The 27437-nt window shown below is 37.9% G+C and overlaps 1 protein-coding gene across 1 annotated transcript in view; it reads right to left on the bottom strand.

Moving 5' to 3' along the window:
• DCDC1 (doublecortin domain containing 1) overlaps window positions 1-27437 on the bottom strand; it is a 367520-nt gene that overhangs the window by 196424 nt on the left and 143659 nt on the right. Inside the window, exons 8-9 of the mRNA XM_045194050.2 lie at window positions 8482-8574; window positions 790-960 (exon numbers count right to left, since the gene is read on the bottom strand). Of these exons, the coding sequence (XP_045049985.2) occupies window positions 790-960; window positions 8482-8574 (264 nt within the window). The remainder of the gene's footprint in view (window positions 1-789; window positions 961-8481; window positions 8575-27437) is intronic.

The following is a 27437-nucleotide window of genomic DNA, read 5'->3' as shown; positions in this document are numbered from 1 at the left end:
AAATGGAAAGGACCAGACTTTGAATAATTCAAATTTTAATAATATTAGTCTCTTGAAATATGGGCTGTGAAATTATAAAACAGTATTAATTTGACAGACTTAACTGGACCCTCTACTGTGATAAAAGTAGTTAAGCACCCTAAGTGTTCAGAACCTGAACCACTTGAGTCAGGCGTGACTTCTTTCTTTCTCTTCCGAAGATGCGAGAGCAAGTATTAGTCCAGGACAGTTAGCCACTTGTCCCGTCTTGTCCAAATAACCAATTCACCTTTGTGTCCAGTAAATTCCTGAGTACGGATGTCACCAAGTGAACTCAGACACGTGCCGCACTTACCCGATGCTGATTCTCTTCCTTGGAGACGTAGTTTGTACATCAATCAGCCACTCGGCCTTTCACCTCTAACCCTATTGCCACTCTGTCAGTTATTAAAGTTTGCCCATTTCTCCAAGTAAGTTGTTTTCAAAAACGGAGATATATACTGACTCTTGTGAAAAAATGTTTCTTGGAAAAGTTGGCAAATGATCACATTGAAATTTCTTCACTAAAATTACCTTCCTGGATTGAAAACTAGTTAAAGTTTATAAATCTACATTTCAAAGGCCTCTACGTATTTGCTTTTAAAACATATTTCCTGAATGGTAATATTAGCACTTGAAAACCAAACTCCAGTGTGAGGAAGACAACATAAAAAGAAATTCAAGCTGAGCGGCATTGTTGCAAGGATCCCTAAATGGGGCAGAAGGTTTTGTCTCCAGATAAACCCGGGCAAGTCACAGAATGACACCCACCTTGAGCTGCAGACCTCGCGGGACAAGAGTGTTTGCTGGAAGGCTTTTAATGTGTTGGTAGACGTAAGAGGAGAATTGCTCCTGCTCAGCCTGTAACTGGGGGCCAAGTTTAGAGAGATGACCTCTGTTGCTTTTGATAGCTGTCTGCAATTCATCAATCAGCCTGCTCACCTGAAGGGGTTAAATTACAAGAGCTATTAGCAAGAAGTGATTGTTGATGTCACACCTATTAGATTCTTGAGTACCTAGCTGGATGGGGGAAAATTACTTCAATACGAGGATCTGAGTACAGATCTATCTTCAAGTAAAGGGACTGGGAGAGATACACATTCCTTCATCAACAAATTTTATTGATGGGAAATTTGTAACATTTGCACTTCAGTAATATGAAACAGGTAGCCATTTACAATTGCTGAATGAAAAATATCTCTGAATATAAAATATATATATATACACACATATATATGTACCTGACAAGCTTGCCAAAAACTTTTAAACTACTTAACAGAATAAAACTTTTTTTTAATTTTTTATTGTTATTCAATTACAGTTGTGTGCCTTTTCTCCCCATCAGAATAAAACTTCTTTAAGACTTTAAATAATCGAATATATGTGCCAATGACATTTAATTTTGTTACATGTATATTTGTTTTTAGAATATTTTATTTTATCATCTATATGTGATATTTAAATTGGTAATATTAATTTCATTAACAGTTTTGGCCTTTAAATAAATTAATCTGATATCTGCCTTCCAAATATCCCAAAATACAGTTTTCCAAATTTCTGAAATACAGTTTTCTAAAATAGCCACACTTCAAAGACAATGCTCTATTCTAGACAATATTTTGAATATATATCAATTTCTGAATAAGTCATAGAACTTTTCCAGAAACAGCAAGGGCTTAGAAATATGTACCACTTATTTTTAAATTTCCAGATTTATAACCAGCATAGGTCAAGACATAAGCCTGACCTGTGGATTATCAATAAGACATACTGAGGATTCAGAAATAGCAAATGAATATTTCAACCCATACAGTTTACAAATTAAAAATTATTACAATCCTTTGAATCTTCATTGTGTTTTATAAATTTATATTCTAATAGATGGGATTCTTACATATATACTGGACACTCGTTGGTAGTGACCCAAAAGGATGAAAAGCATAAATTCACTTTGCCCGTGGCTCTGTAAATTGCTCAGATTAGACCCATTCAGAATTATGAATGACTCTGAATAGAAATCTTGGGTTAGGATCCTGTTTCTCCCATTTACTGAGAGACTCTGAACAGGTAACGAAAGCCTCATCCGTAAAGGGAGACTAACACCGGCCTTCCCATATTAACAATTAAACGAGATAAGAGAATGGACAGCACACTAGCCAACCTGTAGTAGGTGCCTTGTGCACAGGTTATGTTATTATTTTCATGCTTACGTGTTTTTTGCATATTAAATTTTAATTGTTTGCCTTGGCCTACCTTTCTATTCCAACCCCTATTTGACAGAAAGCAGATAAAAATTTGAAACTATTTGTTACACAGATTTTCCAACCCACTTCAATGTCTAGGTAGAGATATATATTTTTTATATGTAAGATATTACTTATATTTTATTTATACTTATATTTTTATTTATATATAAATATTTATATATAAAACAATTACTTAAATTATATTTTACTTTTCCCAAGAACTTTAGAAGCATTGTTCCCCTGAGATTAGTCATCTACTCCCTTTAAACAATCTTTTCTTTTCTAAATAAAACTGTGATAAACTTTTTCTCTTTAAGGGCAAGATAATAAATATCCTCAGCTTTATGAGCCATACTGTCTTCATCAAAACTATTCGGCCCTGTGGCTGTAGTTTGAAAACAGGCACAGACAATATGTAAATAGTATGTTCCAACAAAACTTTCTTAAGAAAAACAAGTGATGATCTGGATTTGGCCCCACCCTTCTATAGTTTGCCAACCCTTCTAAACACAAACTGTATTTTTCAGACCATAAGATGCACCTAGGTTTTAGGGGAGGAAAATAGAAAAAAAAAATTTGAAGCAAAAAATGTGGTAAAATATTTAATAACATCCTTTAAAGCAGAAATCCTGTAGCGAACCAGGTAAGCTACATTCGGGCTACAAGACGCACCCCCATTTTCCTCCCAAACTTGGGGGGGAAATGCATCTTGTAGTCTGAAAAATACAGTATATTTCTTCTCCTTCATTTTTTTTTCTTATAAGGAATACTCTGGTCCAAGCCATCATCTCACCACTCGTTACCTGGATTACCAAAACACCTGCTGAGTGGTCTCCCTGGTCTCTCCCTTCCAGTCCATCCAGCCACCTCAACTGAATTAATCCACCGCCTCCAAGAGCAGACTGAAACCTCTGGTTGCTACCCCAGATTCTGCAGCTTGGTATTCAGGATTCAAGATCTTTTCTTACACTCTGGGAAAAATGTATGTGCTTTCCACAGTACTGTTAAAGCTTTAAGAAAGTTGTAATATTTAAAATATGAGAATGATAAATGATCCAGTATTAGTCAGTGTTTTCAGCCTCACCTTCACTACAATACCTTCCAGCAGTGTTATGGTCAAAAATGATGGATAATAGTATTTATCATTCCAAAACTGAGACCCAAACAGGCCAGCTGACTTGCTCTGACAGTTATGTGGCAAAAATTAAAATCCAAGAATCAAAGGCCTTACACAGAAAGGCTTCATTTCTGGAAAGCACTGGTCCTCTCTGAACCTATTCCCAGGGTCAAATGATTCAGGAAGATCCAATTTTACATAGTCTTTAAAGTATACTAAGTGTCACACAATGTATTTTGCTAGTCAGTAATACGGCTCTCTTTAATTTTAGGTACTACAATACAGCTTGTGCTATATAGCAAGCCACCAAAAAGAATTAAAAAAAGAGGAATTTTGGGCTTTGATTTGAGAGCATTTTTATACATGACTGGTTTTATTGTCACAACCCATAGCCTTTCACTGATAGGGGATTTCATGTGACATCAGAAACCAGCCAACCATACAGCTGATGATGTCACTTGTAGTCTAAAGGACTGTTGGTTAGAGCCTGAAAAGTTTCATTTCCTATGAATTCTTAATCGCTCCAAAAAATCTCCATGATTTTGCTATTTTCATTGGCCTCATGATTATTTGTTAATGTATGTCAAAATTAATATGACCAATTACCACCTGTTTTTTAAAAAAATAACTTAAAACCATCAAATAAGAGGTTCTAGCAAAAATGAACATATCTTAAACATATTAGAAAATACATGAAGAATCCTGCCATTGACATTGATAAAATTCCATCCAATTTTATTAAAACTTTGTAACTTTACATATTCATAAGGTGTTCTTATCCTCAAAGTGCTACGTTTTGTTCTCAGTGACTACATGATAACTTGTTACCCTTAAAAACAGCCCTACATAGGAACTAACTCATATACCAAAATAGGTAATTCGATACTTCTGGATTACTTTACATAATATAATTTTTTTCAAGTCACAGATGTTAGTAAAAGGGGGAAAATGTTCTTTAAAATTCTTCATCATGAATCTTTTTTTCCCTGCAAATCCTTTTTTCCCCCCTCTCTACAAAGACAATGTGAATAGGGGTAAAAGAAGACAAAACTTGACCTTTTGTGATCCCAGCATTAATGGGTCTGTTCATAATTCAATCTACGTGTGTGTGGGAGCATCCATGTGGAAACATAGAGGCTTGAGAGACATAAAGCCTTTCCCTTTAAACATTATCTGACCCTATCAGTCCCATTCACAAAAGAGGGCTTACGTATGCATATGCTGAAAAAACGCACCATCTCATTGTGCAGCGAAAAGCCTACACATTCTACTCTTCATTCTTCGTGGAAATGCTGCACGGAAGTGACACTTGTACAGGATTTTAGAGAGTGACAAATGAGCAGGAGGTAACAAAAAAATTGAGTATTCTGAGGAGGAAACAAACTAAACTTCTGAGAGAATGCAAATGAACACCTGTCTATAAACATATGTGTAGGTTTTTGCATAACATGTAGGGTACTTTGGTCATGTATTATGATATATTCATTCATGCAACCCTTGAATTTTATTAAATTTTCAAGATGATTTGGAGTTAACACAAAATACTTTGTTTATAATCATTCTAAAACATATACATATGAAGTTGTACATTCTGAACCATACATTCCGAATACTGTACTTGGGCTATAATGAATGACCCTTAGAGAAGCTCCTGGACTTTCTAGTGATGAGTGCAGCTGTCTGTCTGAATTCTGGGTGGCCTTGAGTCTGTCTACGGTGCTAGGGAGGACCCTAGGACACACTGCACTGAACTGTCACTTGAAATCAGCACAGAGGGCCGCAGGCTCTATGTCAGGAATACCATCTTGGCCTGTAATATACAGGACGGGCCCACAGCCAGGTAAGTGCGGAAGCTGAAGAACAAGAAACTTTGTCATTCACAACATAATTAAGAATCAGGAAGGGACATGGAGATGAAAATGAGTATTTTTAACATAAAATCTCTTCTTTGTTTTAGGGCCCAGAGTGCAGTGTTTTTCAGGTTAAGAAGTGAACATAACCCAGACTTGAATGAATGCAGACTAGAAAAGACATGGAAACCTGTGAGAGAAATTAAGTTTCTCTTGATTTGGAAGCTGCAGTGTAACTACAAGGAAACCTGAATTGTGTACCACTTCTTGTTCCCACCACTTTGATTATTCCCAACTTTTTCATAGTTTCCTAGACCACTTCTGAGATGGAAAATATTTCGGAAGGAGATCTATCTTGTTCGCAGCCATCTGTTCCCTAGCTGCTGCCTTTATTTTAGGGCTATTCAAGAGTCTAACACCCCCGTCCACTCGTGGGTAAGGAGGCAATTAAAAATAGCGCTATTCTAAATGTCTTTATAGCTCACCTGGCGGTAGGACTACATTGATGGCAATGAGGATGATGTCAGCTATACCTTTTGAGGAAGCAATAAGAATGTGTCTCACTGACCTCTAACGGCAGGAGCATAATTGACCGAGGGCCCCAGCTACTGTGCTCTGAAATCCATCACCCAGTTGGTACCGATGAGACAAGTGTGAGCTCGTTCCAGCGAGTCACAGGACACCTCTGATAGAAAATTATGGCTCGAGGATACAACACCAGCTTTGCTGAACCTTCCTGAGGCTGCACAACAGTCTAGGATGCTCCCACCCCAGCCGTCTATCCTCTTGCCTTCACTCGTGTTCAGATGTGCCTTTCGGTTGCCCAGCCTCACCCTCAGCCCTCCTCATTTTCACTCACAGGCATTTCTTACAATGAACTTCATACACATTCGTTCCCACCTTGGTGTTAACTTTTCAGACAACCTGGAATAACAGACGTTTAAACCAACAATGATGAATTACGGGCAGATTTCCAGTAGACCATTTCCAAAAAGCTTGAGGTAGTTTAACATATGGCATCCCTTCAAAGTGGTCTGACAATGAATGCATTATTATTATTCCCAGTTTTCGTGTGGAAAATTACAGGAAATCAAATTGGATTTTAAGATAAAACTGTAGGCAGCAGACATCTCAATCTAAATTTCAGGTTTTATAATGTTTAGGTTTTGAAATATCTAAATGTAGTCTTTTTATTTTAAAAAAGTAAATTATTTCTCTTCACCGTCACAACTTCACATCTCCATTTATGAGTTAGGGCCAAAACTTGATGTTGCTGACTTTTTCTAAACACAATACTAGAAATTACAAATCAATATTAACATAATCACTTTCAAATTATTTTCATAGTGTTTGGAATATATTTATAGGTTATTCCACACACATGCACACACACAGGGAAAATTACATATTCCCTTCACTGTGCATTTGGTTTTCTAAGCAAACAAAAGGCATTTGGAGCCACAGCTGATAAAGCAGATATATAACCAAATAAAGTACTGTGCAGGAAGAATGCTGAAGTATCCAGGTACTAAGTAGACATTAAGGTCATAAAAAAGAAGAAATACAAGAAATACCAATTAGGCATAATACTGTTGGATTTTTCATAAAAGGCAATTTTCATTTCCAGTGTTGCCAATAAGAAAGCGTTCAAGATGATATATTTCATAAAGACCATTTTCCTGGGCCACTTCAAGCTTTGGTTCCATTGAAAGTGTAACTTTGCACAAAATATCAAAGATCAAAACAAGTATAACATTTAAAAGGCAGAAAATACTTAATTTGTTCATTCTTTTATTTTCTATTTCATCTCTAATAATAATTCATGTTATAGATATAATTTTAATTATAATAATGAGATATTTATTTGCATTTTCTAAAGTTCACCATATCAAGATACATGATGGATTCATTTTAAAGTTACTGTAAAAATCTAATAAAACTCTCCAACTGTGATAAAATATTTTTCAAATGAATAGAGGGCAATGTTTAAAATTTATAACTAACAACCTGCTCTTTTAACTCGTCAATACTAAGTGGAATGAGTCAGAACTAAAACTAAATTTATACAATTGTTATTTGCTACATCTTAGTAATTATTCAAGTTGAATTTTTATGAAATATTTCCTACTGAGACTACCAATCAATGTTTACAACATAGTCTTTAATACTGGACATACGTAACTTCCAAATATTAATGTAGTCTCTGATGTAAGATTTGAATTCACTCAGGAAAATCTGATGCACTGTACCCATCCATTGATTGTAAAACACATAGTTATCAAAGGAGATATAATCAAAAATGGGAAAATATTAAAACCCTAAAGCTTGGGTAGATTTATTTCCTAAAATGTCAAAAGAGAATTACATGGAAGTTTAGTTCACACTATCTTATTCTTTAAGTTGCTTATAGATTATTTACTCAGAGTGGTACATGTAAATTAGCAAATCTATGATCTTTTTTCAGAAAGATTAAATGCTTTTGTATTCCAGGAAACTACATAAAAATCATTTTCTCCTTTGGCCTAACACCAACTTTGTATGAAAATTTCACTTCTGGACCATGCTGTCAGCTTCGCAGCGTGAGCTTCGGAGAGAAGAAGGCCTCCTTTAATAGTTCTTTTTTTTTTTTTTTTTTTAATAGTTCTTCATTACAACATCGCCTACCGAATCTTACGACTGGCTCACTTAGACTTGACACTGGTGAACTACAGTTTTTCCTTGATAAGAGATAACTTTGTTAGCATTTTAATAATTCATAACAATAATTCTATTCCTAGAAAGTCAGAGATTTAGTATTTATTTAAAGTTGAACAAAATTTTAATGGTTTTCCTGTTAGCATATTTTATCATTTTCAGAGCCAAGTTACATGTAATAGTTTCCTAAATTAAGAAACTTATGAGCCAAAGGGGGTGGGTTTGAAGGTGAAAGGCAGGGATGGGGAGCAGGGGGTGTTGGGGTGAAAATGGAGACAAGTGTACTTGAACAATGATAAAAAAAAAGAAAAAATTTATGAGAAAGTATTCATAAGCATTTTTTAGAAAATCATATGATTTATTCTGTCATGGATATAATTCTTTTTCAAGCTTCCTATATCAACAGAATGATTTCCAGTTTTGACCAATTTTTTCCATGATGTCAGTATCAGGTAACTCTAATTGGTTCACTACCAGACTCAAGCAAAATTTGTCTTAATTTTATAATTATTGCGCATGTGGTTTTATAATATAGTTTTAAAAGTAAGTTTCTTACTTCTTTCCGTGCCTTAAGGTGTTCCTTTGCTGTCATTGAAAGAATGAATTTTTCTGTAATTTTCTCTTTCTGTTCATCCATGGCTAGGTTCAACTAGAAAATAAATAAATAAATAAACAAATGGCACCCATTTACACCTAATAGTAACATTTATTCAAGCAACTAATTTAGCACAATCATGGAAGGTAATTTCAAATTAATGTGGAACATACATATACATGCATTGAGATTATAAAAATTGAAAGTTCATTTTTACATTAAAGTATTTAACACTGAACTTTTTACTTATACTTTTGTTGCTTTTAAATTTACTAAAATATGACTTTGGAGGAAGTCTTTCACTGCAGACATTTGACAATGGTGAGTACTATTTAAAGACACTTTATCAAAATGAGCATAGCAGCTTTTTAAAATTAGGGTGATGTTTTCTATTACAGTCTTTTATTGCCAGTAGGGAATAAATTGGCTGCTGATATGTCAGGATAAGAATTCAAGAACATAAACCAAAAGCGAATGTCAATTCAAACATTCTAGAATGGTACAAGATGGATTAAAATATTTCAGGACAAAGGATAATGTATCTTAAATATATGAACAGTTACTTCTCATCTGCTCCATTTACAAAGCCAGATAAAGGTATTCGGCTACTGCCATTAATCCTTGTTATAAAAAGGTGAGTGTAGCCCATCCTATGTTTTTTTATAAATATCCCCATGGAAACAAAATACTGTTTTCAACAAAAGGAAAAAGCTAAACTCACACAATAGCATTCACTCAACAGGCTGGTGTTAACAGAAAGAAAGAAAATAGCCTGATACAGAATCATCTGAACTGGAACCTTGAACAGTTCTTAAGTAATGGACTTGCCATGTTGTGTCTCCTTACTGAGGATTAAAAATGAATAATGACCACGTTTTCTGCTTTGTTTCATTTGTTTTGTTAATGTTGTTTTAAATAAGATCTCTCAATTGTATGCCTGACAAATGATGTTTGAGTTATCATGAATCTTTAATCCATACCCTACCCGAAGACCCACTCTTACACTTGGGAGAAAATGGGGGTGGGGTCAACAATATGGCCCCCTCAATCTAACTGTGCTTATACGTACACTATATGAATAGTATCAAACCTGTAAACTCTTCATCCACTGATATGTGATACAGCTCAGCACATCAGAGATTTCGTTTTGGTAGACAAGAAAGGCCCAGGAATCTTTAGCCTAGTTAAGTAGTTTACAAACATTTCTATAAAGGGCCAGATAGTAAAATATTTTAGGATTAGGGTGGGGGATATAGTCTCTGCTGCAATTACTCAACTGAGACCTTATAGCATGAAACAGACAACACATAAATAAATGAGTGCAGTGATGCCTCAATGAAACAAAAACAGACAAGTGACAGGCTGAATACGGACAGCAGGCAATCCTTGCCAATCCCTGTCCTAGACTGAGAACCACTGCAAACAAGATTTTCAGAAACCATGGAATGCACAGTATGGTGACTATAGTTAACAATGCTGTATGGTGTATTTGAAAGTTTCAAGAGAGTAAATCCTAAGGGTTCTCATCACAAGGTCAAAAAAACTGGGGTTTTGCCCTGGCTGGGTAGTTCAGTTGGTTAGAGCATCATCCCAATACATCAAGAATGTGGGTTCAATCCCCAGTCAGCGCTCATATAGGAAGCAACCAATGATGCATAAATAAATGAAACAACAAAAATCGATACTTCTTTCTCTTTCTCTCTCTCTCAAATCAATAAATAAAAATTTTAAAATAGCACTGGGTTTTGTGTGCATCTATATGAGATGATGGATATTAACTAAACTTACTGTTGTTACCATTTCACAATACATGAAGGTCATTATGTATTGTGACATGCCATTATGTAAGTTTCACACCTGAAACTTACACAGTGCCATCTGTCAATTATATCAATACAACTGGGGAAAATATTATTTGAGACTATTCTTAGAATCATTTCCCTCAAGGAACATTTTTCCTGTGCTGAAGTAATACAAAAAAACCCATAATATTATAAAAAGCCAAATACCAAACTCAACTTCCATCATGGAAGCCTGTCTATAAACCTCAACACAGCCCAGTGTCAAGCCTCCATGGTTATTGCTCCACTGGGGGCTTCTCGTCTCGGAAGGAAATCAGCCTGCTGCAGTGTGACTGCGGAGATACGCACCAAGCTCATCTATTCTTTACAAAACTAATTTCCAAATGTGAACACATCCAGAGCAGATACTCTTGGAAGTGAATGAAGCAAAACAAAACAAAAACATAACCACAAAACTCCTTGACACAACAGTAGTAAGTAGATTCGAATAAGGTCTCTCAGGCCCACGACATCTAGAACTGCTTCCAAGGAGCTATTTAAAAGGTGGGAATCCTTCCAAAGATCTACAGTTGGAAAAATCACCTACGTTCCAATACTCGACATCAAAGAAATCTACTGCTCTACGTAAGCTTGAGGGGAACACATACGAACATTACTGAAAAACACCTTTTGCATAGTATCAAATAGAAGATACGACAAGATATTGGAAATTAAATGGTCAACAAATACACACACGTGTATTTGTGTGTAGATAGAGATACACACACGGGGCCTTTTCTGGACCTAGAGCGGCCATTCCAAAAAAGAATAGATATTTAACAAAATCAGAAAGTCGCTGAAAGTAAAAAGTCAAATTCAGAGAGCGCATTTTCACCCCAAAGCACTAATAATCTATGGGGCTCACAGCATCTCTCCCTCAAGTCCCAGGACATGACAGCAGCGGTGGGATTCTATTCTCCTGTCACTTGGGAGGGAAGCACCCTGTTTCCTCATTAAAACAAAACTCACTGCTTTGATTTGCTGTAAAACATATGAAATACTTTTTGTCAATGGGTTTGAAATTTCTCAGGTTAATTTTTTTGTGTATAAAGAAGGTGTGTGTATGTGTTATGTCCCTTTGAGTTGGTTCTGACTCATGGTGACCCTATGAATGAGTGATGTCCTCAATGTTCTATCCCAGAATAGAAACTTTAACTTCAAATTAAAAAATGAACAAAAAGGATGAAGCCTGAGGCCATTATCCTAAGTAAAATAAGTCAGACAGAGAAAGACAAATACTGTTTAAAGGCCAATTACATAAACATTTTAACATATAGTAAGATATAATGAAATCTATTTTACAGGAGAAAATACCTCTAAAGTAAACTCTAGAATCCAATTAGTATCTTTAGAAAAGGTACAGTAATCAAATAACCTGGTGTGTTCCATCTAATTCATATTGACATTCTGTTTAAGTACTAGCCAAAGAGGGAAGAGGCTCTTGGCTCAACCAAACTCTCAGTGTTCTGAACTGTAGGTATGCATGTATTCAGAACAGCTAGTAATTCAAAGGTGAAGTATATCATATGTGTTGTGTATAAAGTCCCTAGTAAACCAACATAACACAACAGGAAAATTAAACCTATCTATCAATAATCTGGTTTTGACCAGTAAATAGTGATTTATTAATAAATTATTTGATCCATATTTCACAGATCAATATAGGCAATGCAATTTAGCATAAACAACAGGACAATCAGCCTTCATATATATTGACAAGTTTCTCAATGGTCTGTTAATATACAAAAGACTGGGACAAATTACTTATTTATATATACAAAACATGGTTATAAAGGCCAGCTGCAGGTATTTTTTTTGGAAAGTGCATTTTAATAAGGTCCTATTCAGTGAGGGAACAAATGGGGAAGAAGTAGTTTGCACTACAGAGTTTAGCGCAAGAGCTTTCTCTTTTTCTAAGCACGAAATCAATCATTTGTCCAGACTGTGGGAGTCAGAGTTAGTTACTGAAAAGAGCTCCGTATATAAACAAGTCAATAACTCATTGTGTGTTATTGTCGAGCTGAAGAAGTCGGCTTTCAAAAAGCCGCCCCTGCTTCTCTCAGAATGAATGTCACTGTATTCTGGGACTGGGAGAGTCCTTTGTTTCCAGCCATTGCTGGCTGCCATTTATGTATGGGAACAGGAGGTGGCTGCTAGGAGTGTGGGGGAAGCCACTGTTTGGTATCATAGATCTCCAAAAAAACCTCTGAATTTTGTCAACCTAAACAATTTGTGTCTGGAAATGCATTCGCAGAATCAACACAGAATAGCCACACACACACAAAATATTTGGTAAAGGAATTAAATAATAATGAGTCTATATCAGGTTCAGTTGGATTAGGAAGATATTTTTGGTTTCCTACATGTCAACAAAGATGAAACCAAAATACAGGTACTGGTTGGAAAAGTTGAGATGCACAAAATCGAACTAATGAATAGGCTAAGGTGTCAAATAAATCCCATCTGTCCCTGCTCTCTGTTCACTATTAAGTGTGATTCTTGGGACTCTCAAATGGGGTGTCCAAAGTGGTGTGTGTGTGAGTGTGTGAGTGTGTGTGTGTGTGTGTGTGTGTGAATTTGTTTAAAGAATGATTTTATGTGTTTAACATTTGTGATAAATTTTAGAAATTTGAACTTTCTTGACTTAATAATTAATTTAAATATCCTCTAGAGTTTAACTGAACCTAAAATGCGTAAGATACAAATATTATCATAATCTTATTTAGTTCATCTTAAAATTTAATGGAAACCTGCTACTTATTCAGAATCAAACTAGGGACTATGGAGAAATACCAAACAAAGATTCAAGGTTTAAAATTAGGTGAGCCAAATAAAAAAATACATTTGGATATGTTAGTAAGTGGTCCTCATGGGGCAGTGTTCTCCGCAATCTTTAAACAATAGCTTAGTTCTCAATTAGATAAAGCTGGAGCTGGAGGAAAGAAGAGAGTTGGGAACTTAGAACTAAATCCAACTGATCCCATTTCCCCTCACAATTTAGAAAACCCAAACATTAAATGATATGACACCTTTCCACAGGCAACAACTGTACTAGACATTTTTCTAGGTACAAATAGTTTAATAGCAAAGTACGATATGGTTGAGGAGACAAAAACAATAGAAAATGACAATATATGACATGAGGTAGGTCACAATTAATTGTTAAATGGAGGTAAAAAAACAATACAATCTGTAAGTATAAAGGACACAATATTATTTGGGCACAAAGTGGTTGGAGACGGAAAGGCATAAATGATAGGTGGTACCAAGCTAGGAAGGGGAGAAGTAATAATACAGAGCAATATTATTAATAAATATTAATATTACTATTTCATAATTAATTACATGGTGAAATTCATTCTAAATACAATCAGTGAGGTGGCTTGACTTGGCTTTGGGAACGGGGAGCAGAGAAGACAAGCTGAGCCTTGAAGGATGAGCAGAGAGAAAGGGCATAGTTGATCCTAGTGATCGGTGTGAGGCCATGGACGGACTGGAAGGAATGTTTCATGCTGGGGAACCAGGACTAGATGGTTAGTGTGACCCCCCTGCACCTCCCCCCACACACATACCTAAATCTATTTAGGAATTTAAATATAAGTTGAAGGAAATATGCAAATGAGGGCATAATCTAAGACTCAGTTCTTAGCTTTGCCTTGGCTCAACCCCATCCTCTCAAGCTATCTATGCTTAACTCAGTTCGAGTCTTAGAGATCCCTAGCTCCCACTTCCAACCAGATTGTCTCACTTAAGTTCCTTCTATAAAAGCATTCAAGATCATCACTCTGTAGACTTGGGGAAGGAACAGAATCCTCAGTTCAAACCTGGCTGTGAACACTGCCTCTGCCACAGACTAGCTCTGAGACACCGGCAATAGTCGTGGTTCATACAGCCCAGGCCTCCAAAGCCAGGGACTCCTCTCCCATCCTCCCTAATTCTTCAGGAAATGCCACTTCGACCACAGCCTGTAGTTTCATGAGGACTGTTCGTTTTAAGGGAGAATTTATTTTTTAAAATAGTCATAATATTTGAAAACCAGCAAATAAAAGCATCACAAGGTAATATTTTAAAATAGTTATAGTTTCTCTAAATGGATGTAAAAAAGAATTCTCCCTAATACTTTACCTTCAATTTTTTAATATTTAAAGAAACTTAAACTGCTTTTAAAATCTCCTTTCTTGTGTTTTAAAAAAAATCATGATAAAATTTAGCCCTTCAACATTCTGTGGGGAAAGTGGCACTGAGTTAGTCCCGATCCAGTAGCCAAATTATAAACTTTCTACTTAAACACTCTATCATGCCCTAAACTGGCCCAAGCCTGCCTCTCAAACTCACTGACTTTCTATTCCACTTCTTCCACCACCACATGCAGCTTTGGAGGGGCAGTGCCACACTGGCCAAGGGGTGGAGCCCCAGCCCCCCAGACCAGTCAGCCCCTCTCTTCAGACAGACAGAGCCATGAGGGGAGCCACACAGAGACATAAACAGTTGGAGAGGAACTGTCCCATTAACAGTACCCAGAAAAAACTGTCCTCTAGAGCTAGATGTCTGGAGCTGTGACAGTTATTTCTATAGCCCCTTTCTTTGGTCTTTCCTCAAAGTCCATATACCACCACCTGCCATTCCACTGAATTATATGTTTGCCTACGTTAGCCCGAGACAGATCCCACTGATTGCAACCAATAAACCCTAACAGACATGTCATGCGTATCCTCTAGGAAATGCGCCAACACTCTGATCTGAATGAGTCTCTATCCCTTCCAACTCAAGGTATCCAACTCAAATTCCTAGTAATGTGGCACGTTTAAAGTAGTCTTTCAGGTATTATAATGGGTAATGAAACAGGGCTTATGGTTTAAAGTTTATCAACAGGCTTTTCTTGTTGGCCCTTCCACATAAAAGCCGCCCCAACTATTCCAGGCATCCCTAGAATTTGCAATAATATTGCATTTGACATTTATAATAAGATTGTACAACAAAACAATATTCACACAAACAAGACTGTTGGCTTGAGACATTCTGCCTCTCACGAAAACCCTTACTCCTCTCGGTGAGCATATAAACAGCTAAACTTGGAGGACTGAACCCATAAATATCCCCTTGTAAATTAGGAGTAATGATTCTGGGTGCCTTTGCTGGAATCAGGAATATGTACAAGGGGGACCCAAAAAACCCCTAAAATTATCTTCTGGAGGACAGGTCCCTTGTAGCACAGGCTTCCCCTGCTAAGTGAGTATTCTAGAAACCCATCTGTGTCAGTGTACCAGTTGGTGTTATTGTGAGAGGTTGTGTACAGCTTCAGTAAACTTTTTTCAAGACTCTTTCAGCATGTTTTCCCATTTCACAATTGGTCATTTACAAGCTCACCTGCCCACACCATGCTGATTTTAACCAAAAATCCCATGCCCCACTCTCCCTATTCACCCAATCTTGCCCTGAGCAACCTTTTTGTTTATTTCCTGGATGAAAAAAGTCCACGAAGGGAAACGTTTTGCTGATGTGGAAGAAGTGAAACAAAATATGGCAGAAGCACTAAAAGGCATCAAAATCAATGAGTTCAAAAACTGTTTTGAACAGTGGAAAAGTGTCTCAATAGGTGTATTGCATCAAATGGAGAGTACTTTGAAGATGGCTAAAGGTTAAAAATATAAGAATAAATATACAATTTAAAAAAAATAAATTCCAGTTCTTTTAGGTCTCCATTGTAGGGATAAAATAAAGGTGTACCTCCTTCTGTCCTAGAGGAAATAAAGAAGTCTCAGGCAGAGGGACAGGAAAGTAAAAAAGCCAGAGAAGTTAAGTCCTAAGTTTCTTTTCCATAGGGTGTGGCTTGGGGAGAGAGATAAGTATCAGGGAAGTGGAAAAAGTCCTTGGGCGGGGGGGTCTTCTGCTCCTCTCCCCTCAATATGGACACAGGAGGAAGCTGTCCTGTAGCAACCTAGGACACAGCTACACAGACAAGATGGCATGGTATGTGCGGGCAAAGGGAAGGCTGAAGATTAGCTTTCCCACACCACCCTTGGCTTCTGTGTTTTAGGACATGGAAGCAAGTGAGTGTTAGTTAGGCTGGGAAGTTTGTCACAGGTTACTGGAACACTGAGGGAAAAATGGCTTCATAGTGAAGCAGCCCCTCGGACCACTCAAGCCAGTGCCCAATGGGTGTCTCAATTAGACCTTGGAGGAGAATGTCTCATACCACAGGAAGTCAAGTTTAGGTTGGATCGTGCAAGAAGCACCACCATAAAAAGTGCCTGAGCTAAATGAGTGGGCTGCAGGGTCACATACTGCAGGCCAGAAGAGCATCCCCCAACCAAGGGAACAAGGGACATCTTTCCACAGTCCAGCAGCTGCCATGCCAACATAAACATTCCAACGGGCCAGCATGAGGCCAGGGGTGCCTTCCTCCAGTGCCTTGAGAATAGGAAAGCACACAATCCCTTCCTCTGTGTACTACCTGAAGGAGGGTACAGGAGAGTCTATATGAGACACAGAATGAACTAAAATAACTACTTAAATTATCATATTAGACTAAGCTTTAAACTGTATTGGGAAATCATTTATTTTCCTCCCAGGATCCAGTGGGCAGGGGCTCAGGATGAAAGTGGTATCGGTGTCAGAAAGTAACTGAGTCATTTATGTATTGGCACAGAAATTGCATACACACATGTGAGGGAGTCTGTTGTTAGAATGAGGCATGGAACAGAGGCAAAAGCAAGAGTTATAAGAAAGCAGATATATAAAATACAGTCAGACTATAATTTTTCAGGGAAACTGATAAACTGGCACCTAGGGAGTTGAGTAGGCCAATTAAATATATCAAATAAACCGTTTTAGTTGTTTATGTATTCTCCAAAAAACTTGCTGAGAGTTCAGCTGAGAAGCATTTGTGACAGGCTGCCCCTGTAGTGTTTCTGCTCATCCTACCACTTTAATTAGGCCAGCCCTGCACCATTTCCCACACGAGAACATCTCATTACTTTAGGCAAAGTAATGAGCCATATTTTCTCTCACCCTCTTACACAGCTGTGTGAATCAGAGAACTCCTTTAGAACCATAGTGAGGACTCTGGGGCCCAAAGGATAAGCCAGATAGGCCGCTATCCTTATAGACCAGGATTTAAATATGGGTTAGGCTAGGTGTGATGCACCTTACATCTCCTTTATGACCCAGCTTTGGTCCAACCTCATCTGTGAAGCCCACCCTGGCTTCGTCCTCTTCCCATAGCTACTCAATAAATAGCTATGGTGGATTAGTAGTGATAGATGAGAATCTTCAGATTCTAAGTGAAAATTAGTTGTCTAATTTTTCATTAGACAACTGTTTCCTAAACTATGTGCTGGGTATCAGGTGATGGACACTCTGCGGTCAAATAAGTTTCTTAAACAACAGGTTAAACCACAGTGTTCGGGTTTTGTCATGGCTCCTCTGACAGCCTTTAATGTGCTAAAATGCATGGTTAATGACCACGGCGCATCTCGGGAGAGTCCAGCCAGACATGCTCCTAAAACTGTGTGGAGAGACCAACGGTTCTCACACCGAGTTTAGGATGGACCTCCACGAGTTTATTCGAGTGAGTTCAAGAGTGTCCAGTCCCCAAACACAGAGGGCACAACCCCGCCCATCCATCCATGCAGCTCAACCCTACCTGCTGTGCTTTCCTCAAATTCACCTGCAATTCTCTCGTGTAATTTGTCTGGACCTTGAGAAAAGTATTCTATAATACATTTAAAGAACAATGACCAAGACATTTGGGGGGAAAAGAAGAAATAATAAAAGTAATATCCCTATAAATGAAATATTCTACAATATTAATACATATACATGCATGAAACTTGTAATTTAAAAAAAACAGGCCAATTAATATTGCTCTTTTCTTGTTACCCACCAATATCTGTCTTACTACTCATTTTTAAAATCTTCTCGCCATCCACATTTGCAGCAACACCACTGTCTTTTCCCTCATTTTATGTCTTTAAAAATACATAATTCAAAAGACAACAAGAAACTTACAAAAAGAGGCAAAAAGATAAAATACTATCATCTTTGCTTTTAAAATTGCTAAGAGCCTACTAAACTTTTCTGAGGGAGAGGGTTGGAGGGCAATAGAAGCTTTATGAATTATTTAATAACTGCATTAAGCTATATTTACTGCTTCTTAAAAGTGAACTGAGATGACAGCAAAGCTGGGAACAGAGTGGGACTCTCCTTGTCTACTTGGTCACACTGTGTGGGGCACTGCAGACCCATCGCAGCATTCGATTCTCAAATTAGCTTCAGGGTGTCGTGCAAATGATGCTCAAAGAGGTTAAGTAACTTGCTCGCGAACACAAGCAAAGAAAATTGAAAAACTGGTATCAAATCTAGGCACGTCTGACTCCAGCACCCATGATTTTAAATTATGCCTTGGGTACATCAGAAGCTACGATTAATAAATGGAGGAAATAGGTAGTAACAGACAAATTGGCAAATTTTTCCTTCATATTAAAACATATAATTCTGAAAGTCCAGAGTTAGAAATCAGAATTTTATTAACATGAATCGATTTTTGATGACATTTATAAGAAAACAAATTGCATATGGAGACTTCAGTCTAATGGAATTTAGTTTTGAGTTTGGTACAAAATGAAACTGTGTTAAGATCTCCTTACTGCCAACCATTATCAATGAAACAAAGTCACTGGGCAATCATTCCTTACCTAACTTTCACTTCATGTCTGGAATTATTCTGTGAAATAAGTTAAATAAAGACAAATACCATATGATTTCACTTACTGGCAGAATCTAAAGAACAAAATAAAAAACAAACAAAATAGAAACAGACTCATAGATGCAGAAAATCTGACTAATGTTTGCCTGAGCGGGGGAGGCTTGGGAAGCTGGTAAAAAGTGTAAAGGGATTTGGAAGTACAAATTGGGAACTCTAGTTCCAGTCAAGATGGAGGCATAGGTAAACATGGCTCACCTCCTCACACAACCACTTAAAAATTACAACTAGACTACAGAACAACCATCACTCAGCACCACCAGAAATCAAGCTGAATGGAAGTCCGACAACTATGGAATTACAGAAACCACATCCACCCAGAGGTAGCAGATGAGGAGACACAAAGACGGGGAATGAAATGGTCCCATACCCATGTGTGGTGGATAAAAATTGAGTGATATCTCAGGAGTGAGGGGTCCCAGCCCTACACCAGGCCCTCCAGCCCAGGGATTCAGTGCCAGGAAGATAAGGCCCCATAACTTTTGACTATAAAAACCAGCAGGGTTTGAATCAGTGAAAAAAAAAAACCAAAACAAAAAACTATTGGCTTCACAAGCAGTTCCTCTTAAAGAGCCCACAGACAGACTTACTCCCTCTGAGCTCCAACACTGGGGTAGCAGCTTGAAAGGCACCAGTGGCACACAGGGAGGAACTGAAATGTCTCGCATCAGTAACTTCAAGGGAACAGCTTTCTTCCAGACAGAAAGGCAGGCAGAGTCCATTGTTCCTTTTCTAAGCCCTCACTCAACAGACCCACAGAGCCAGCAAGTGAGGGCCATTTCTGAGACTCCATCACCTTGACTCACAGGGCTTGCTTTGCCCTGGTAAATACCTGAGGCTCCACCCCACCCAACTTACAGGCCTACACAATCTGTTATCAGTGCCTTTTCCATGTGAATGGTTGGTCTCCACTCAGGCTTCACATCTCCCTAAATCTTCTCAAACAAGCAACAGACAGCCTCAGCAAACCTCTAGCCCCCCATACCTCTGGCTAAGTGTCCCCAGGCCTGAACTAGCAGCAGCCAGCTTCGGCTTCACCTGGGAACTTCCAAGCCAAGTAGCAGCTATTTGCAGATTGCTTTGTAGCTTATGCTGGGTGGCCCAGGGCAGAACACAGGTGGGGGCTGACCCTGGCCTGTACCACCTGGGAAACTCCAGAGCCTGCACACCCAGTGGACAGCTACTGACCATGTCGGAGCACCACCACCCTGCCCCTGCACGGCTGATCCTCTACAGAGGGTGGAGGTTCGTGGCCAGTGGTCACAGTCAGTCTTTGCAACTGACTGGCCTGGGAAAATCCCTCCCATTGACCTGCCAACAGCAATCAAAGCTCAACTACAAGAGGAGGGTGTTCTCAGCCCAGATGGAGGATACACCTCGAGTACCCAACTTGGTGATAAGGGAAGTTATGCCACTGGACCCTACAAGACACCTACTACATTAGGCCATGCTACCAAAACAGGGAGTCATAGTAGCTCTACTTAATACATGGAGAGGCTGCCAAAATGAAGAGACAAAGAAACATGGCCCAACTGAAAGAACAGATCAAAACTCCAGAAAAAGAAATAAATGAAATGAACATTTCATGAAAATAAGATGAACAATCTATTAGAGGCAGAATTGAAAACACTGGTTATAAGGATGCTCAAAGAACTTAGTGAAGACCTCAACAGCATAAAAAAGACCCAGGCAGAAACACTAATGGAAATAAAGAGCAATTTACAGGGAATCAACAGTGGAGTAGATGAAGCCAAGAATCAAAACAATGATATGGAACATAGAGAAATAAAATTAACCAGTCAGAATAATAAGAAAAAAGAATCCAAAAAACAAGGATAGTGTAAGAAGCCTCTGAGACAACGTCAAGCACACTAACATTCACATCAAAGAGGTGCCAGAGAAGAGAAAAAGCAAGAAATTAGAAGTCTATTTGAAAAAATAATGAAAGCAAATTTCCCTAATTTGGTAAAGGAAATAGACATAAAAGTCCAAGAAGCACAGAGAGTCCCAAACAAGATGGATGTAAAGAGGCCACACCAAGACACATCATAATTAAAAACCAAACGTTAAAGTTAAAGAGAGAATCTTAAAGCAGTCAGCTACCTACAGGGGAGTTCCCATGAGACTGTCAGCTGATTTCTCAAGAGAAACTTTGCAGGCTATAAGGGACTGGCAAGAAATATCCAAAGTCATAAAAAGCAGGGACCTACATCCAAGATTGCTCTACCCAGCAAAGCTATCATTTAGAATCAAAGGGCAGATAAAATGCTTCCCAGACAAGAAAAAAAATGAAAGGAATTCGTTATCACCAAACCATTATTTTATGAAATTTTAAATGGACTTAAGAAAAAGAAGATCAAAACTATAAACAAAAGAATGGCAATGAACACATACCTATCAGCAACTGAATCTTAAAAAAAACAAACTAAGCAAACAAGAAGAAGAGAGACAGGATTAAGGATATGGAGAGTTTTGATGGTTGCTGGATGGGAGGGGCTTTGGGGGAAAGGGTGAGGAGGCGAGGGGATTAAAAAGTACAAAAAGTTAGTTACAGAATAGCCATGGAGATGTTAACAACAGTATAGGAAATTGAGTAGCCAAAGAACTTACACATATGAGCCATGGGCATGAACAAAATAGGGATTGCCTGAGGGAGAGGGGGATGCTCAGTGGGGGGGGGGGGGGGGGCAAAGAGGGAAAAATTGGGACTACTGTAACATCATTATCAATAAAATATAACTAAGAAAACTTTAAAAGATGTACAAATTTTTAACTACAAAATAGTCATGGGGGTGTAAAGTACAGCACAGGAAATACAGTTGACAACATTATAATAACTCGGTACGGGGCCAGGTGAATACTTAAAATATCCGGGGGATCACTTTGTAAAGTGATCTACTGTGCTGTGCACCTAGAAGTAATGCAAAATAATACTGAATGTCAACTGTAATTGAAAAAATAAAACTTTAAAAATTTACACCCAAAAGTACTGTTAACAGTTTTGTATTTAATAGGTTAGGCCTCTTCCATATATAGAAATATAAATACATATAATATATGTGGATTTTATGTTTCAGGAACTAGTATCATGCCATATTTTTAGCATTTTAGACATTTTTTGGCATGGCAACATCTTTAGATGCCTCTTAAGAGATATCTTAAGCAGATTTATCAATAAATTCCCAGAACTTATAGGTATTAAAATTTCATCCAACCTTGTGCAAAATTTAAGTGCCATGTTTGATTTAAAGCTTTCCTCTAATCATAGTACAAGCCAGATTTGTGACCGAGAAGTTTGGGGCAGGGAAAGAAGTATGCTGTGCTTTTATTTTCATACTTCCTCAGTTCTGCCACAGCTGGAAACACATCCCTTTTGCTCCCATTCCACTAAAGAGAACTTAGCCACATGGCCGCCTACCACTGCAAGTCAGGCTAGGGGAGAGAGTGCAGTTGTGTTTCGAAGAAGAAAAGAGAGAATGATTCTGCTGGAAAACCAGAAGTCCCCGCCACACCATTGCTATGGTTAAGAGTGAAAAAATAGACTTCATTAATAAGTGATCTCTTCGCCTATTTGGTAAAACTCTCTTCCCCTATTTCTCTGCTTACTCAAGTCTTCTCCAGCCTCTCTTGAGGTTGCCTGTCCTGAGGTAATTCGTCATCTTCTTTTCTGTTGGCAGAGCAGTCTATTCATAACTCTAGGACATCTGTTCACACATTTCTTATAATTATTTACTACCTCCCCTCTCTGCCAGGATGGGCGTATATTCTGCACTCTGCACCCGCGGCCACCGTTGTGATGACTGATCTTTTTCCCATTCCATTTGGCCCTGGTTGAGAGATCAGGGCAAACCCTGCCACAGAGAGACAGTCGGCTCAGTCCAGACTAATCATAGAATAGCCTTAGTGTGAACACTCTACTTTGTCCAGAGGTGATAAAAATGGGGACAGCACCCTTCCACGAGCTTCAATATGTGCTCAGTGCAACGGATCGGCTGCTTTTCATCTCCAGCCTACTGCTGCCATATGGAATACAGTCCAAAATTTTAGATATTTTTATAACACAGGGCAAAAAAAATTTAAATCTTGAACAGGCAAAACCATACATATCTGTATTTCCTATTTAGTCTGTTTTTAAGCTCTAATTTAAGGCAAAAATCTGATCATGCCACTGTCCGCTCAAAAACCTTTATTGTCTACAGGATAAAAATCCAAGTTCCTTATTGTGGCGTCATTACCTGGTTTCTTCTTCTTCACCTGCCTCCTTTCCCATCTCCCTTCACAATTCTAACTTGTCCTTATGTTCTACTGATCAATGCCTCTGCACCCTGAAATTGAGGAAGAATATCAAGATCCATTCTTTACATCCTCTCTCCCATTCTAAGCCTCCTCCCCCACCACTGGGTAACTGGGCATTACCACGATAGTTACCGTGTTATAACCTTAAGTTCTGTTGTAAGCCAAGGAAGATAGAAGGATAAAAAAGTAGGTTGCCACTCTAGCCAGGTTGCTCAGTTGGTTGGAGCATCATCCCATACAACAGAAGATTTTGGGTTCAATTCCCAGTCAGGGCACATACCTCGCCCTGGTCAGGGTCTGTGGGAGGCAACAAATTAATGTTTCTTCCAAATTGATCTCTCTCTCTCAATGGAAGAAGAACATTTCCTCGGGTGAGGCTTTATAAAAAAAAGTAGATTGCCATAATGCTAGGCTGTATCTCTCTCTCTCTCTCTCTCTCTCTCTCTCTCTCATACACACACACACACACACACACACGAGACTCTTCTCTGCCAGGAGGTCTGCTCTGACTTGTTCTCTGTCCTAGGCACAGGAATCCATCTTCAATACCCTCTGCGGAGCTCCTACAGCAACTGCGAAGTAACTGCTACCACAGCATTTACACAGTGAGTCGGTATCACACAAATCTGGCCTTTTAGAATTACACATTGGGTACTTTTCAATGAACCCTGGGGCTGGATTTTATTATCAGCTCCATCCTCTCTAAAATTCAGTGTTCATTCCTGCTGGCAAAGCCTACTGTGGAGCCTACTATGTGCTTTTTCTTCCAAGGTGTTAAGCTTTGGGTTCTGAGGGGACAAAAGCAACAACTGCCAATTGTCACTCAGATCAGGAGTGTTTTTAGGCAAATAGACATCTATTTTACAAACTTGTAACTAACATATAAACTCGGGGCATTTTAAAATTTACTTTTGGTTTTCAGAACTTAATCTGGATTCTAAGTTTCATTGCCCTGCATTTCAAACCCTGCTCATAAAAAAAAAAAAAATTTAAATACAGTAAGACTTGTTAAGAGTAGTTTATATTTAGATACTGAAATGACTAGTTTATTGACTCTAAAGTGAATTCCCTGATGATTTCCAAAATTTCTGACCTCTCAACTTTATCTAGTACCTAGATATTTTGGTTATTTTGATATTAAATATTCTGACTCATCATCAATATCCATCATTAGAGAAGAGTTCATTAAAAGCTTACTATGTGTCAGGCACTGTGCTAAGTGTTTTACTTGCATTTCCCAGTTACGAGAAATGAGTGAGAAGGATGAGGGAGAAAACTCTGGTATCGTAGAGGGGAGGAATAAAGTACGTTTAAACTACTTGCCCAACACGTGACCCAAATTTTTGGACACAAACTTTGAAATATTTGTGGAAGAAATAAATCTCCCTCTGAATTCCTCTGGGTTGTGTGTGTGTTATGTACATCATCTTGCATCATCAACATCATTCAAAATATTAATTAAATACTTATTATGTGTCAGTCCTAGGATAGAGTGGATAACAAGACACTCCCCTCATGGAGCTTAAAATCTTATAAGGCAGACAGATGGGGAGCAAATCGCAGTGTGATGAGTATTTTTAAAAAGTGTGGCATTCCTGGGGAGAGCTAACTTAGGCTCAGGGCTAGAGTAGGAAATGCTTTTCTGAGCTAAAGATGTTGCTAAGCTAAAGATGGGCAAGAAGTATCCAAAGGAGGTTTGACAAAGGAGAGCATCCTAGGCGGGGGAAGTGCTACAGTCACCTCTTCCACAAAACATTTCATATGGTATCTTATTCAGTCTTCAATGTAATCTGGAAAGAAATCCTTAGGCTACTTTACAGATGAGAAAACTAGGCCTCAGAGACTGGTTCAGTAAGTAAGATTGGAATCCTTGTCTATCAAAGTCCAAAGCGTTTCCACTATGCTTAGCTCCCTCCAAAATCTGCCTGTATCTGCTCCCTATCATACCAGTGATTAGAAAATTTTTTTCTGTAACAACATTAAATATTTTAGGCTCTGCACAGCAAGAAGCAAAATTAAGGGTGAAATATAGGAACTTAAATAACAAGAGAAAAAAACAAACTTCATAATATTTTTTACATTTTTATTAAGTATATTTTATTATGTTATTACAGTTGTCCCATTTTTCCCCTTTGGCCCCCCTCTGCCCAACGCCTCCATTCTCTCCAACAATCCCCCCTTAGTTCATGTCCATGGGTCTTACATATGAGGTCTTTGGCTTTTCAACTTCCCATACGATTCCCTACACCGCCCATCTATTCTGCACCCACCAGCTATGTTTCTTATTCCCTGTATCTTTTCCACCATTCTCCCTCCTCCCCCTCCCCACTGATAACCCTCCATGTGATCTTCATCTCTGTGACTCTGCTCCTGTTCTAGTTGCTTGCCCAGTTTGTTTTTTCTAGATTTTGTTGTTGATAGTTGTGAGTTTGTTGTAACTTTACTGTTCATAGTTTTGATCTTCTTCTTTTTCTTAAATAAGTTCAACATTTCATACAATAAGGGCTTGGTGATGATGAACTCCTTTAGCTTTACCTTGTCTGGGAAGCACTTTATCTGTCCTTCAATTCTAAATGATAGCTTTGCTGGATACAGTAACCTTGGATGTAGGTCCTTGTCTTTCATGACTTTGAATACTTCCTTCCAGCCCCTTCTTGCCTATAAGGTTTCTTTTGAGAAGTGAGCTGACAGTCTTAAGGAACTTCTTTGCATATAACTCTCTGCTCTGTGTGATGCTGTATTATGGGAATATACTAACATTTAACCATCTTAGAAAAATAAGTTTACCCACTGAAATTATTCAATACTTATTTTAAATAACACAATTCTTCAATTAAAAGTAACCATAATCACAATAGCCAAAAGGTGGAAGCAACCCAAATGTCTGTCAGTGAGAGAATGGATTGAAAAAATGTGGTATATAGATGCAGTGGAATATTATTCAGCCCTAAGGGAAAGAAATACTGACACATGATACAAAATGGGTAAACCGTGAAAATATTATGCTAAATGAAATAAGACAAGCACTAAAAGACAAATATTCTGATTATGCATATATGAGGTACCTAGAGTAGTCAAATACATAGAGATGATGGTTGCTAGAAGCCAGGGGTGAGGGAGTGGGGCATTAGTGCTTATGGGTACAGACTTTCAGTCTGGGAAGGTAAGTTCTGGGCGGAGGGTGGTCATGGTTATAGAACAATATGAATGTACTTAATGCCTCAGAACTGCACACTTAACAATGGTTAAAATGGAAACAAATTTAGATTATGACATTCTACCACGACAAAAATTAGTAAAAATGTATTTTAATACGGAAAACAATCTTTATTTTTTTAAATATTTCTTGAAAAAGTACAGTAGAGCCTTTCAAATTCACACAAATTGAACAAGAATATGAAATACTGAAAAGTTTAATTACAAATGTTGTGAATTTTTTTTTCCTAATTCAAATATAAGCACTAAGTGAATTACAATCTCAATTGTACATGATTAACAATCTCAATTTGTTCAAACTCTGGTAAAATAACTTTGAATGCATAAAAAAGTTGGTGAATTTGACCTGTAGTGAGCATTCTGTTTCTATGTAAATAAGTCCTCCCAAGGTGTCTGAGATTACTCCAAAGCAGGTGCTCTTCTGAGTGGTTTGTGTATTCCTTCCCAGTACTATTTTCACAATCACTGGGGATTTGTACCAATAATTAATATTTACCTGCCTCAAGGACTATTAAGAAAATCAAATGAGATAACTTGAACCCAGAAAAATCACATCATAAACTACAAAGCACCATGCAAATATTTTTATTATCAAAAATTAATAAAGCAAAGGCCAACTTTTGCCCTGATTCCATCCAAAACATATTCTGAAAACAAGTCTGAATGAATAATTTACCAAAATGGTTGCTTTCCTCCAGCCAAATATTACTACCAAAATATTCTCCATTATCTCTAAGCCACATAGGGACAAAAAGCTACCCACTGGTTTCCACTCTGGGATTTTTAAGTATAATTTCATA

This window comes from Desmodus rotundus, chromosome 5 (genome assembly GCF_022682495.2).
Source record: "Desmodus rotundus isolate HL8 chromosome 5, HLdesRot8A.1, whole genome shotgun sequence".
In the NCBI taxonomy this organism is placed as follows: Eukaryota; Metazoa; Chordata; class Mammalia; order Chiroptera; family Phyllostomidae; genus Desmodus; species Desmodus rotundus.
This window is presented reverse-complemented; position numbering and strand designations above follow the sequence as displayed.